At 38.4% G+C, this 13,463-nt stretch overlaps 1 protein-coding gene across 8 annotated transcripts in view; it reads left to right on the forward strand.

Moving 5' to 3' along the window:
- The window catches only part of LOC111156802 (EYA transcriptional coactivator and phosphatase 1), a 171,193-nt gene that overhangs the window by 77,877 nt on the left and 79,853 nt on the right, over positions 1-13,463 (forward strand). For all 8 annotated transcript variants that reach the window (XM_022517864.1, XM_022517868.1, XM_022517866.1 and 5 more), the window contains one exon: positions 12,230-12,369. In XM_022517864.1, the coding sequence (XP_022373572.1) occupies positions 12,230-12,369 (140 nt within the window). The remainder of the gene's footprint in view (positions 1-12,229; positions 12,370-13,463) is intronic.

Genomic DNA, 13,463 nt, shown 5'->3' on the forward strand with positions numbered 1-13,463 from the left:
ATCTAATTACTGAGTTAGCCCTATGAAGTCTGCTGTGGTTCTCCCGAGAAGTAAGAATCATATGAAACCTGTTGTTTTCCTTTACCATGAGGGTATGTTCCTGGCATCACACTAACATCCTCTCAGTAAGCAGTCTTGGGAGGCATTTCTGTCTCATCTCTGTGCTAGAAATACCTAGGTTTCTATAGAAAAATTGACAGTCTCATTATATATACCCCTGAGTCTTAGAATTCTGTGTGCCATTGACTGCAGACCTTAGGGCGAGCAGACATGTGCTGACCACTCTGTCTCCTGGTTTTATTTTACCTTTTCCAATTCAGTATTTTTTTTCTAATGTAGTCATTCGTTTTTTTAAATTTCCATATAGTTATTGTGTACTTATTTCGTGCATTATCTTAAACCCATTCTGGATACCGGTAAGATATAAATTATCTGGAAAATACAATTAAGAACTAAAATGTTTTATTCAATAAGAATAGGAGTGAGAAAAATCGATTTACCCCATCCGCTCCATATTCAGGAAGCACTTAGTTTCTAAATCTTCCATTATCACCGTGTTTGTAAATGTCGCCATTTTGGTTAATATGTGCACAAAAACCCACTTCAAGATTCTCATAATTACAACTTCACAAGAGCACACACCTGCTCATCTTTTCTTCTCTTTGCTCAAAGCCCCAAACTGCCGTGTCTAATAGGCTTGTTATGTGTTTCAATCCAGCTAATTTATATAAAAAACACGTTGTGAATTGCAAAATGGCTCCCAAATGTAAGAATTCATTTTCTTTACCATTGACATTATTTTCAACTTGTGCAGTTTATTTTCTTTTCCATCCCTGATGACATTTTAAATGTTCTCCCTTTCAGTATTCTAAGAATGTTCTTTCTGTGGAGTCTCTTTGCTTTCCAGTTTCCCAGTTAATGTTTTCCCTAAAGCGTCTGTTTCAGTACATTTGTTCATCTAATTACCTCCCCTGACTCACTTTTAATATTGATAAAGGTTATCGAGGAAGCACATTTCTCTTGAGACTTATTCCTTAATCTTGCTATTAAATTTCATTACCCTGTTCCCTAATTGAAGGAAAGGCCGAAAACACAGTTTCTTCTCCTTTCAAATATGAGTGAGGGCTTAAAGATGTTCCTCAACATTCCATTAGGTATTCATCGAGCAGCTCTTAATTATAAAGTTGTCTTAGGTTCTGAAGGGATACAGAGAATAGGACGGTTCTTCCCTATCCTCAAGGAGCATTTTTGTAAATAGCCAAACCTAACAAACGTTACATTTTTAAAAATGCCATGCTAGAAGCAGCAAAGTGCTCTGGAAGAATATAAGAACAGAGATTTCTTATATAAAGTATTTGGAGAAAAAAACCAATGAAAGGAATGAAATTTATCCTCAGCACTGAATGATGTAAATGGGTGAGGGACAGAGGATAGAGATGGGGTATTTATTCAAGGCTGGAGAAATAGACCCTTTTAAATGGGCTCGTCGGTGGTATCATTTCCATCAGAATAAACACACTATATATAAATGTCACTGAAGAATGAAATCCTTTTTGAGCCGACAAATCACTTTGTGATCATCTTTATGAGTAAGATAACTGAGCCCAGAGAGATGACTTTGAACAATTTACTTCCCACCACAACACTAACATGCTGGCTAATTCTACAAATGACAAGTTACCAAGCCTGTACAGATCCTACTGTCTGAATTTGTAGGTTATGCTGTCTACCACAGTGAAATGTGAACTACTCAATTTTCCATGTTCAGTAAGTTAAGGAGGATGTGGAAATGGACCAAAGTTTGCAAGATCCATCCCCTCCACAGGTGGGTTATTTCACAAAAATTGAAAGGGAAGAGGTCACATTTTTGGAGTCTGTACAGGTTCTGTAATCCATGCTGCTAAACCTCAGTTCCAGGCAGCTCCCTCTCTGACCCCAGACCTCCCCAGGCAGGGGCCCTTCAGTGACTCTGTCGTCTCTTTGTCTTCATGGCTGTGAAGCAAGGGTTCTGGCTTGGGGAAGTGACATGCTCTCTGAGAAAAGTCAAGACTGGTTCAGTCAGGTGTGTGAAGCCAGAGAAGGCAGATGGAGTGAGAGAAATAATCTCAGAGCCTAGAGGAAGCCGCGTTCAATCCACCTGTCTACTTGTCAACCGTAATGTGGCCTCTTCCAGTGAAGGGTAAGGTCTACTCCGAGTTCTGCACTGCATAAAATAAGTTGAATCCAGAATATGGAATCAGGAACCAATGCACCCAAGTTCCCTTCCTGTCAGCTCCTCCCAGTATGAGCATGAAGGCACACGGATAAGTAGTTAACTGTGATATACATTCTTTATGAGAATGGTGAAATAAGATTTGCATGAAGGATTATCCATGATCACGTGCAACTTGTGAACCAGGGATGTCCCACATGCTGGGTTGTTAAGCTCATTCAACACTGGATGTTTATGGAGCCTCTGGTATATTCCAGGCACTGTTCTCGACACAGGGCACTCGGCAGCACACAGACTACAAGTCAATGTAAAATGCCTCTGGCTGTCAGAAGTGCTTGGAAGGATGAAGCAGTTTGTAAAACAGAGTTAGGACAGACAGATTCTTTCAGAAGCATGGTCTGGCAGGGTGACATTTGAGCTGAGACCCAAAATTACTGAGTAGAGAGCACGCCACCTCTGAGTCCTGGCGGGGGAGGGGGGTGGGGGAGTTCTGGGAGAGTAAACAGCAGTTCCCCAAGCCTGGAGGCAGGACTGTGCTTGGTGGATGGAGCAGCAACAGGAAGGCCAGTGTCACTAGATCACTCTGGGGTAGAGAGTGGGAGGGGCCTGGGATAGGGAGGTAAGAAGCCGGATCATAGAAGGCATGTGGGCACTGGGAAGACTTTGGATTTTTTGTTTGTTTTGAATGAGGTGAGAAGTGTTTAAGCATAAAAGTGACATGGTGTCTTTATATTTAAAATAGAATCTGTCTGCTTGTTGGACTGAGAATAAGCAAGGGAAGAAGGGGCATGGTGGTCACGCAGGAGATGGTTCCTGTGGCCCACGAAGAGGGAGCTTGGGCTCGCTCAGATGACGGGGGAGGAGGTGGTGAATGTGGTCAGATTTTAGAGAGATTGGAAAGTAGAGCTATCAGGAGGTGAGCCTGCGAAGGAATGTTCTTCAGATTCAGTTATTAGAGGTCACCGTTAGCCCAGGACATCTAAGTGCTCAGTGGGAAAGGCCTACCTGCCCCTTTGTCATTGGATCTTTCACCTAAATTTCCTAATTTTCCTGTGTGGAAAATGGCTGGGCATTTGAATTTTTCTTAGAAAGACGGCTTAGCTCATCACCCAGTGTCCCTGATGTGCTTGCCTGCTGGGGTAGCTTGTGATTGTGTCCTCCAGATTCTGTCAACTACAAAGAGCCCTGTAAGAAAGCATCCCCAAGGCCACACACCTAGAGCGGTGCCCAACCTACAGCAGTTTCTTTAGGCTTGGTGCCTGCCTAGAGCCATTCTGCTAGAGACGAGGATACAAAATCACTCGCACGATATATGCGTCCGGTGTTCCTACCAACCCAAGGAGACTCTGATCTATTTTGCATGCCAAGTTACTGTGTTCATGAGAAAAACAGAACCTTGTTTGCATATTCAAAGTAGATATATATTGATACCATGGCTGCTGGGGGTCACTTCCCACCTGGGATAATATGTACTTTTAAAAAGTACATATTAAATTCCTTTTCTATTTATTATCAATTCCAAAAAAATAAGCACCTTGTTTTGGACCTTGTTCTCCAGTTAGTTTGGCAACATGGTTCACTTATTATTTGTATCATGATGTTAACATTTAAGGTTTGCAGCAATGTTGAAGAAGCAATATCACCCAGAGAAGTAAGGTGACAGTCACTTAAATCGTATAGTCATAAGGGAGTCACTTACTGGAATCTCATATTAACACACTATTTCCCTAATGAATACAATTATATACTCCCACAAGCCAAATCTGTTTGATAAAGGTTTGTTGGAACACCACCATACTTGTTTATTTTTTAAATTCAATTTAATCAATTTTAAAAAAGTATTACTAGTTTCTCCGTGTCCTCACCAACATCTGTTATTACCTGACGTGTTAATTTTAGCCATTCTAACTGGTGTGAGGCGATATCTTATTGTGGTTTTATTTGTATTTCCCTGATACTTAGTGATGTTGAGCAATTTTATATGTGTCTGTTGGCCATTTGTCTGTCTTCTTTGGAGAAATGTCTATTCATGTCCTCTGCCCATTTCTTGGCTGGATTATTTGTTCTTTGGATGTTGACTTTGATAATTTCTTAATAGATTTTGGGTACTAACCAGCCCTTTATCTGATAAAACATCTGCAAATATCTTCTCCCATTCTGTAGTCTGTGCTTTGGTTTTGTCCACTGTTTCCTATGCTGTGCAAAAAGCCTTTCATCTTGATAAGTCCCAATATCTAATTTTTGCCTTTGTTTCCCCTGCTTTGGGAGACATCAGCACCCTGTTCCTTTATTAATATTTTGTCTGTGGTTGCTTTTCCACTATAATGGCAGAGTTAAGTTACACAAAGCCCAAGATATTTACTATCTGACCATTTTTTAAAAATTGCTGTCTTTTTCATTAGTGAATAGAGACAGAAAAAAAAATATTGTGGGCAAGTCGGCTCCATGCCTCTCTCTGGGTACCTATGTTATCTGTACCTCGCTATCCCATCAGTGGGTTTCACTGCCCTTTCACCTCACAGTGTAGCCATTTGAGAGAGGGTTTCTGGAAACTTTGAGTATATGTGGTTTTCCTACTTTGCTCATTGATTACAGAACCCATCCTTGGAGTAAGATGCAACCCCATATTTACCTTAAAGTAATCAAACTCAGCTTTATAGAGTAGTTTTTGTTTTTCTTTTTTTTTTTTTTTTTTTTTTACCTCATAGGAAAACCAATTATAAACAGAAATAAACCCAATGGTGGTTTAGGATTTGTTGGGCTTGTGGCCTCCCTATGGGAAATGTCAGGGTAATCAGAATAACCTTTCCTCATGGAATCAGAATTAATCTCTCTGCATTCTTTCTCTCAGTCTTCCTGATTTTGGCTTGATTCATCCCTTTTGAGAGGATTTTTACATATACATATGTTGATTTTGAGAGTCTCAAAGTTTGGGGGTGCCACATGGTCAGTTTCTGACATCTTCACACTCAACCTGTGTAACTGTCCATATACTTAAAATGTTGAGTCTCAAACATGACAGTAACCTGCTTTTAGGAAAGTAAGACACCCTGTTCTTTTTGTCCGAGTCCCCTATAGCAGCAAATGGAATACAACTATTGATTGCCATGTATCAGGTTCATTCAATTTAGGTAATCTCTATAAGGCTATCCCACAAAGCTCTTTACTTCCTCTTGTAATTGGTATTGTCTTAGTGTAGATTCAGGGTCTAGCCAGAGATGATAGCTTTCCTGGCCTCAACCCAATTATCATTATATATGTGCCAAGAGCTTCCTGTCCACACAGAGTTTGGTTACTTGATTCTGTTTCAGAGGAGTAGTCTTTCACCTCAGTTAAACTTAGAAACAAGGAAGGAGAGCTTCCATCCTCCCAAAGCAAAGAGAAGTGCGCTTGCAGGAACCCTGTATTCTACTTCCTTTACAACTACCACTGGCATATATAGTCCCAGGAGTGTAAAGTTAGATCAAAAGTTCTCTGCTCCACTTAGAATAAATGTAAATTCTTATCCCTAAATCTTCAAGGAGTCAACCAGGCCAACAGGCTGTGATTTATATAGTGCAGGACTACATAAAAAAAAAAAACTGTGAAGGAAAACATAATTTAGGGAAATACCAGCATCATTTGAAGATTTGAGGAGCTATCGAGTGAAAAAGTATCTACAAATATGAAAAAGAGGTTAAAACTTTTATATTTATTAGTAAAGGAGTATAAATAATTGCCAAGGATTTTGATAGTTCATAAAGGGAAGTATAATTTTGAAACCCATATTTGTAAGTATCTCCAATATGTCCTAATTAAAACCACTACTATTCTACACCGAATAAAATAGCAAGGACTTCTTTAAAACAATAATAACCACTGTGTGTAATGCTGTGGTAAAATTGAACCAATTTAAATTGATACAATCCTTTTGAAAACTATTTGGCAATGTATATAAGAAAGTAGCTAACATGTCCAGGAATAGCATGAGAAATAAAACCAGATAAGGAATTTGTACTAGGTACAGTAAGCAGTAAACCCTGATGGATTCTGATGGTTGGTGTTGCCATGGTATTTTGTATAGATTAGTCTGAAGGTGACTATGTAAGAGGGAAAGAATAAAAGCTAACAGCTAGAAAGATGTGGTAAATATTGTATGTCACAGATAATAAAACTTTAAAGCTAAATCATCTAGGCTGTGTCCTCAATTTGACAGACCAGGAGGTTAAAAAAACATGGAAGAAATGTCCCTAAGACTCAAGTAGGAGTTATGAACTCAGCTCAGAGAGAGCCAAGAGGAACTAAATGGAATCTTCTGAGTTCCAGTTCTGTTTTCCTTTGCAATATTGAAGGATTTGTGGAACTCTTCAGTAATACTTACAAATGTAAGAATGTTAATGATCTTATGTAGATTCTAAAATTTTATGATTGAATATGTAAACATTAATGTTTAAATAAGCTTTAAAAACAAATTTCTCATTTTGAAATATTTTGACTAGCTAGTAGGAATAATTAGGTAGGTAATCTTCATAGACTTAATAGAGCAACAGCCAAACTTGAGAAACATTCATTCTTTCAGTCATCTTTTTTTTTTTTTTTTTTTTTAAATGTGTACTTGGTGCTCTGGACTCTCACTGCATTCTCAGAATATAAAATGAACACCACCAGCTTCTTTCCTCTAAGAGCGGGAGTAATGGACATTTGCTCAAAATAACTCAAGTTGTTATCTACTATGGACATAAATGATTGCAAATATTGTATAACCCTACAACAGAGATAAACATAACTGTAAAACAGGGACTCAGATTTAGATAGAAAATTCATGAAGAACATACGTGAACTTTAGGTGTTCATGGGAATTTCACAGACCGGGGAGGGGTAGTAAGTATAAAGAAAGAGCATTCTAAAAAAGTGGAATAGCATGTTCAATGTCATGAAAGAGCATGACATGTTCAGAGAACTCAGAAAATTAGGTGTGACTGTCTGAAGTGGAGAGTATGAAGGGGAGAGAGAAGTTGGACTTGGTAGGACTTCTCTGTGTTTCAAGGTAGCTAACATAGTAGAGTGCTAGTGTCATGCACCAGTTCTAACTACCTTTATATGTATATTGGTTTTACTTTTCTCATTTATTCTGATTTTACAGATGATGAAACTGACTCATACAAAAGGTAATTAACTTATCCAAAGTCATACTTCTCATAAGGAGTGGGATTGTGACTTGAAACATAGCAGTTGAGTCCATAGCTCAGTGTCCTAAAATCCTAAAATCTAGACTGTCCTTCCTATTCTACCCTAGGAGTTTGGAGCATTGAAGAGTTTTAAAGTTTTCTGTCATGTTGGTGTAGGTGGTAATTGAAAGGTTGTGGGTAGTAAGCTTGAAAGCCTCCTGTTGCAAGAATCAAGGCAGGGATGATGAGAGCCTGAACTTGAAATAAAAAGTATTCAAAAGGTAAAACCCACAAAACTTAGTCTAGATGATGGAGCTAACAAGTAATTTCTGGCTTGAAAAACTGGGTAGATGTTGGTACCATTAAGCAGACTCATTAAGAGAGAAGGAGGCTCTTGCATGTGGAGACAGCTTTAGTTGTGGTGCCCATGGAGTATTCGGGTAGATAGGGTTAGCTAACACTGAGGTGTTCAGGTCAACAGATCCGGAGGCTTTAGAATCATCAGCCTTGAAGTTATCATTGAAATCCCTCTTACAAATACTACAAACTGCTGAGAGCTTGTAGTGAGATAAGAGAGCCATAGAGAAAATTCTCCTGTACTGCTGCTCAAGATATACTCCACCAACTGGCCACCTATCCACTTTGTTTAGTAATAGTCCATGTGACATGAGGATTTGCTTCAAAATATAATCAACAGCATCACTGAGCACACTGTGTACTTCAACTTCTGTTTTTAATCTTAGCAAGACTTTTGATGAAGGAAGCATCGCATTAATTAACATCCTGATACAAGCTTCTTATTTTGTCCCAGATCAATTTGAGTATCACTAATACAGAAACACTAACATTTAAGCTTTGGGTAGAGGAAGAGACTCTAAAGGGACGGAAGTAATAGTGTGAGTGGGAGGGTGAGAAGCAAAAGTGGGAGGACGAGAAGTCAGTTACTCTAATGGAACCCAGTTTAGAAGAGCCAGTGGTCAGCACAGTCACAGCAAAGTACAATAAGACTAAGAACTAAAATATAATTATTGAATTTGGCCATTATAGGGTCTTCAGTAACAACCCCTGTTTACTCTTCTACCTTCTGCTATCTCATTTTTATCCCACTAGTCCACCACATCAATACTTCTCAAATCTATACTTTTGCCATGTGTGCCAAAGACCTCACCGACTCTAAATCTCCAAGTACTCTTGGAGTCCGTCTTCACTTTAGCTTATCTTTTGGCTGATCAGAAGTTATTGATCACTCTCTCCTTCGGGACATACTCTTTCCTCTACAACACACTAACCTTTGTTTTTTTCCTCATGTCCTACCCATTTTTCTCTGCCTGTCCCTCTACATACTCTCCATGTCTTTAATTATACCCATATCTTTAATCACATTATGTATGGCATCAATTTCCAAACCTAAACCCAGCCCACATTTCTTTCCTCAGCTTCAGAGCAGTCTAGCAGCCTACTGGACATCTTGAATACCACAGACTCTTCAAGTTCAGTATGTTCAAAGTTGAATGTGAATTCTCATCTACACACTTCCCCATAATCCCTTCTTCCTAAACCCATGCCTTGTGCCTTATACCTTCGCCTTCCCTATTGTTAAACCATTAACATCAGTGTCATCCTTGACTTCCCTCTTTCTCTTCCTTTCCCTCCCAATGACACTTTGTATCTGTAGCTCTCCCTATCTCCACTACCTACATGGGCCACCAATCGCCCACTGAATTATCCTCCTGGCTGGTCTCTGCTTCTCACTCTTGACTTGCCTCCAGCACCTGCCCCATAGTGGAGCTAGAACTATCTAAGTTGGAAATTTGATTTCATCCCTCCATTCTTAAATTCCTTGCCTGCCAATCCAGCCTCATCTCTGTATTCTTCCTCTGTAGAATCGGGTCAGATTAATTTTTTTTTTTTTCCAGTTCTTTGACATTCTCTCTCCTCTCCCCTCCTCTCTCTTTCTCTCTTTCTCCACTGTCACACATGCTCATGTCCCTGCCTGGAGAACATTTATATTCCATTTTTTACTAGAAGCAGTTTGTTCTTCATCTTCAGGACGCTTCTATAATCCTGTAAATCTAAGTTATGTGGACTTGCTCTATGGTCTCCCAGCACTCTACCTTTCTCATGTCATGACCCTTTCTCTATTGTTTTCTAATCTCTTATTTTTGTTCATAAATCAGTGCCTTCCTCTGAATTTTAAGCTCCAAAAAGACCATATCTGTATGGTACATCATCATACTTCAAGCTCTTGGTACAGTGCCTGAAATAGTATGGGCATGCAGTCATTGTTTGTTAAATGGAATAAATGCTCTTCTATTTTCACATTCATTATCTTAGTGGGGGTAAAGTTGAATAATTTGGAAAGGATTTTAATGAAACATGAGATTTCAGTGGATTAGAAGATAAAATTATTTGTTGAGTTGTTTTACACTAATAGAAGGAAGGAGAATAGAGTCAGGAAAACTGGTTAGGAGAATAGAAGTGTTTATTCCTACCTCATAGAACAAAGAGGAAGAGATTTTTTTAAATCTAGCTTGCATCATTTAACTTTTATATTACTTCTAATAAGTTGAGGCCTATAAGGGGTGTATGTGTGTTTTAATATTTAGAGGTATCAGATTGTCCATATTTTAGGGCTTTTTTTCCACCTGGAAAATCTTTAGATAAGATAATTAAGAAATCTACCTGTATACTTTGCTCATTGAACTTAGTTTCTTTGGGGATAGGTTTATAGAATTGAGTAATCAATTTAATATTCATTTTTATTTCAAGAAAAAAAAGATGGAGTACATTTTTAAAAAGATTTGATTGGGTTTTAACACAGGAATAAAGAAATATACACCAAAAACTAAAGGAATGGGTAATCCATAGGAGAAATCTAGGGTAAGAAAACCTTGGCAAGATGAAACACTTGGAGAAAAAAAATTCGCCCTAAACTAGCTAGAAGTCAAAGCAAAAGACATGATATAATATGATACATTGCTTCACATCTTTTAGCTTCTTCTCAAATATGAACCGCAAAAGGTGGAGAACTCACAACTGAAGATGGACTTTGCAGTCAAATACTTGAAGTATGAGTCAAATTTAAATGCCAGTTATGCCAGTTGCAAAGCAAATGTTGTTTTGACACTGGTAAAGAAATTGGCATGTGTTCTGTCTCAGATGGTGGCTATGCAGGTTTGCACAGAGATGTAGTTGCAGAGTTTTTAAAGAAGAAGGAGGTCAAGACTTTTTCTTCAAAACACAACTTTGAATTCTCTGAGCTCCTTAAAAATATGTATTTCTTCAGAGGTCCTAATTCTCTATAAAACATGGAAGGCAGATGCTTGGCTTCGAACGTTTTGAGGAGAGGATGCCACAGTCCTCTGCTTCTGTAAGAAAAGGATCACATGTGGATTTGGAGAATGTTAAACTTTGACCAGCCAGCACTGTATTTTGATAGTTCTACAAGATGGGTTAGCTCAGAAATGCATCCCATGGTACTACATATGCTGACGTAGTGAAAAGTTGTTTTGGACTTTCTGGCCATAATTAACTAACAAGCTTGTACATTACGATGGTGGTTCCTGGGTACAAGGACCCAATGACTGGCTTATATGAAGAAGTTTGCTGTCTTGTTTTCTATGGCAGAAGACATGCAAAAGTCTCATCCAAAAGTGATAGGAATCTGTTTGGATTTTAAAGTTGAACAGAAGATATAGGGCTGTTCTATGTGGTTTAGAAGTGGAATTTACTCTGTTGAAGTCCATTCCTATCCACCCCACCTCCTAAGGCTTAAGCCTTAAACTTGGAAGTAATACTGAGACCACATGGTTTGACACACAGCTGGCCTTCTGGATACAGTTAGGGATGATAGTATATTAACAGAGGCTACCAGATATTCAGCTGTTCTCAATACTTTTCTGTTTGGTGAAATGTAATATCAACAACATCTCAATAAGAATTATCATTCCTTATACCACCTTGGGAAATTCCAAACTGTATCCAGAAAAGAAATCTGGCAAAGCATTTGGGGAGGTGGAAATTGTTTAATGCATGGACTGGAGAAAAAAAGAAACTATAAGGGGTTTTTGTTCATTTTGGAACAGGGTAAGAGTGCCCCACCCCAACTCTATAGTCACCACTACTCAGCCCTTCCTGTAGCTCATTAGGGGTGGTTCTTTATTTTGTCGTTTCTGTATAACTGTTTCTGTGATTTCTCTGAGTTACCCAGGTGAGCAATTTTAATGTGCTGTTTGGGATTTTTGGTTCAGAGACTAAGATACAGTAAGAATCTGTGATGAATGCTCTCAAGGTATGGGTATTGCCCATATGTATGTTCTTCCTTATCTTGCCACTCCTTTGTTCTCACATAAAAGGAGGGAGAAAAGGAGATTTTGAAATTTTCAAAGAAACATCTGCCTTGGGATTCGGTTTTTTCCTGTCCCAGAGTTGATTTTTCTTTTCTTTCTGTGAACCAGAAGCCTTTCATAGGTGGGAGAGTGGCTGATAAGGCACCTGTGTGAATCTCTCTTGGTATGGCCAGGCCCTGCTTGTGTGGAATAAAAGAAAAACACATACATGGAAGTGGGGATGGATAAGCTTTGTCTCATCATAGAGAACCACAAAGAAAAACTAGGCAGCTTCCTACAGCCTCCAATCTTGCACTATCAATTAATTTTTTTTTCATTTCTGATCACACATTCTTTCAAAAGAATGGATTCTTGGTATTCAGTATCTCATAAATTATTTATCAATGGAGGTAAACAGCAACGAGAGGGAACAGAATGAAATGTGTTTTACTCTTCAAGCTTCCTCCAAAATTAAAACAAGGTTGATCTTGACACCATGGTAATAGAACCAAAAGATGAAAGGCCTTTCTGTATTTCTACAGAGTACAGTACAATCCACAGCCCATCAACACCCATTAAAGACTCAGATTCTGATCGATTGCGCCGAAGTTCAGATGGGAAGTCCCGTGGACGGGGCCGAAGAAACAATAATCCTTCACCTCCCCCGGATTCTGACCTCGAGGTACGTCATTGCCAGTGCCCTGGTAAATAACAAAGTATCTTGGTAGTTAAAGGGTGGTTCTAGACATCTGTAATGTAAATGGCCGTCATCAATATGTCCAAATGCTTTGTAACTGCTTTCTTCTCTGTATCATAAGTAAAGCATTTTCTTTCTCTTTTCTTTTACTTATAGTTAAAAATAATAACTTCTGTTTTCTCTACCATTTTAACTACATGTAAAGCATCTGCTTATTTCTCTTTAATATAGTAAATTATATCCTTTTGCATGAGGAAAATTCTTTTATACTGTTCTATATCATTGTCATTTTAATTAAGTGTCATACTAAAAAGACTTACTAAAATCCACTTTGAAAATTAAAGACACACTCATATATATTGAGAAAGGAAAACCTGGGATGTTCTAAACTGAATGGTTCATAACTGAACCTTATGAGACCTGTTTTGGTGGAGTTCAAAAGCAGGAGGGATTAAATAAAACCTTGAAGGGTAGATTTCATAGCCTTGAATCCACTGCAATTAGTTTCTGCATTTTGCCCAGTGAAATCTGATGGTGGAAAACATGATTATTTTGGCTGAAAAGATGGAAATTTCCCAGCAGAACCCATGTGTCTGAATATATATTGGTATGAGTGGAAAGGGGAAGAAGACAAGTAGGCTTGGGAGGCTTCTGTGGTATCTCGAAGGTGTTTTTGAAGTGAATTCCTGTAAATCTGATTCCAAATACCCTGAGTGTGTCAAGAGCCTGTGTGATGTGTCTGCTTAAGTTGTTAACTGTCTGCAGTCTGAAGAAAACCAGACAGGAGTCATACATAACCCATCCATGTGATAACAGTCCAAAGGTAGCATAAGGTGAATAGTTGATGTGAAGTTTAGGTTTTAGGTGTAGTTTTTTAATACTTGGCTTGATGAAAATCAAACATAAGATTCACTATTTTAATGCTTCTTAATAAGCAGAAGAGGTAAGAAAAATGTATGAGTTTTAATTCATTGGCCTCTCTCTGTCTCAAGAAGTTATAAACAGACTAGTTTTAGCTCATTGTTCATTTTTTCAGAAGAGTAAACTAAGAATATACTTCAGAAGTAGAAAGGACATAT

Source organism: Enhydra lutris, unplaced genomic scaffold (genome assembly GCF_002288905.1).
Source record: "Enhydra lutris kenyoni isolate GAN:26980312 unplaced genomic scaffold, ASM228890v2 scaffoldscaffold49, whole genome shotgun sequence".
Taxonomy (NCBI): domain Eukaryota; kingdom Metazoa; phylum Chordata; class Mammalia; order Carnivora; family Mustelidae; genus Enhydra; species Enhydra lutris.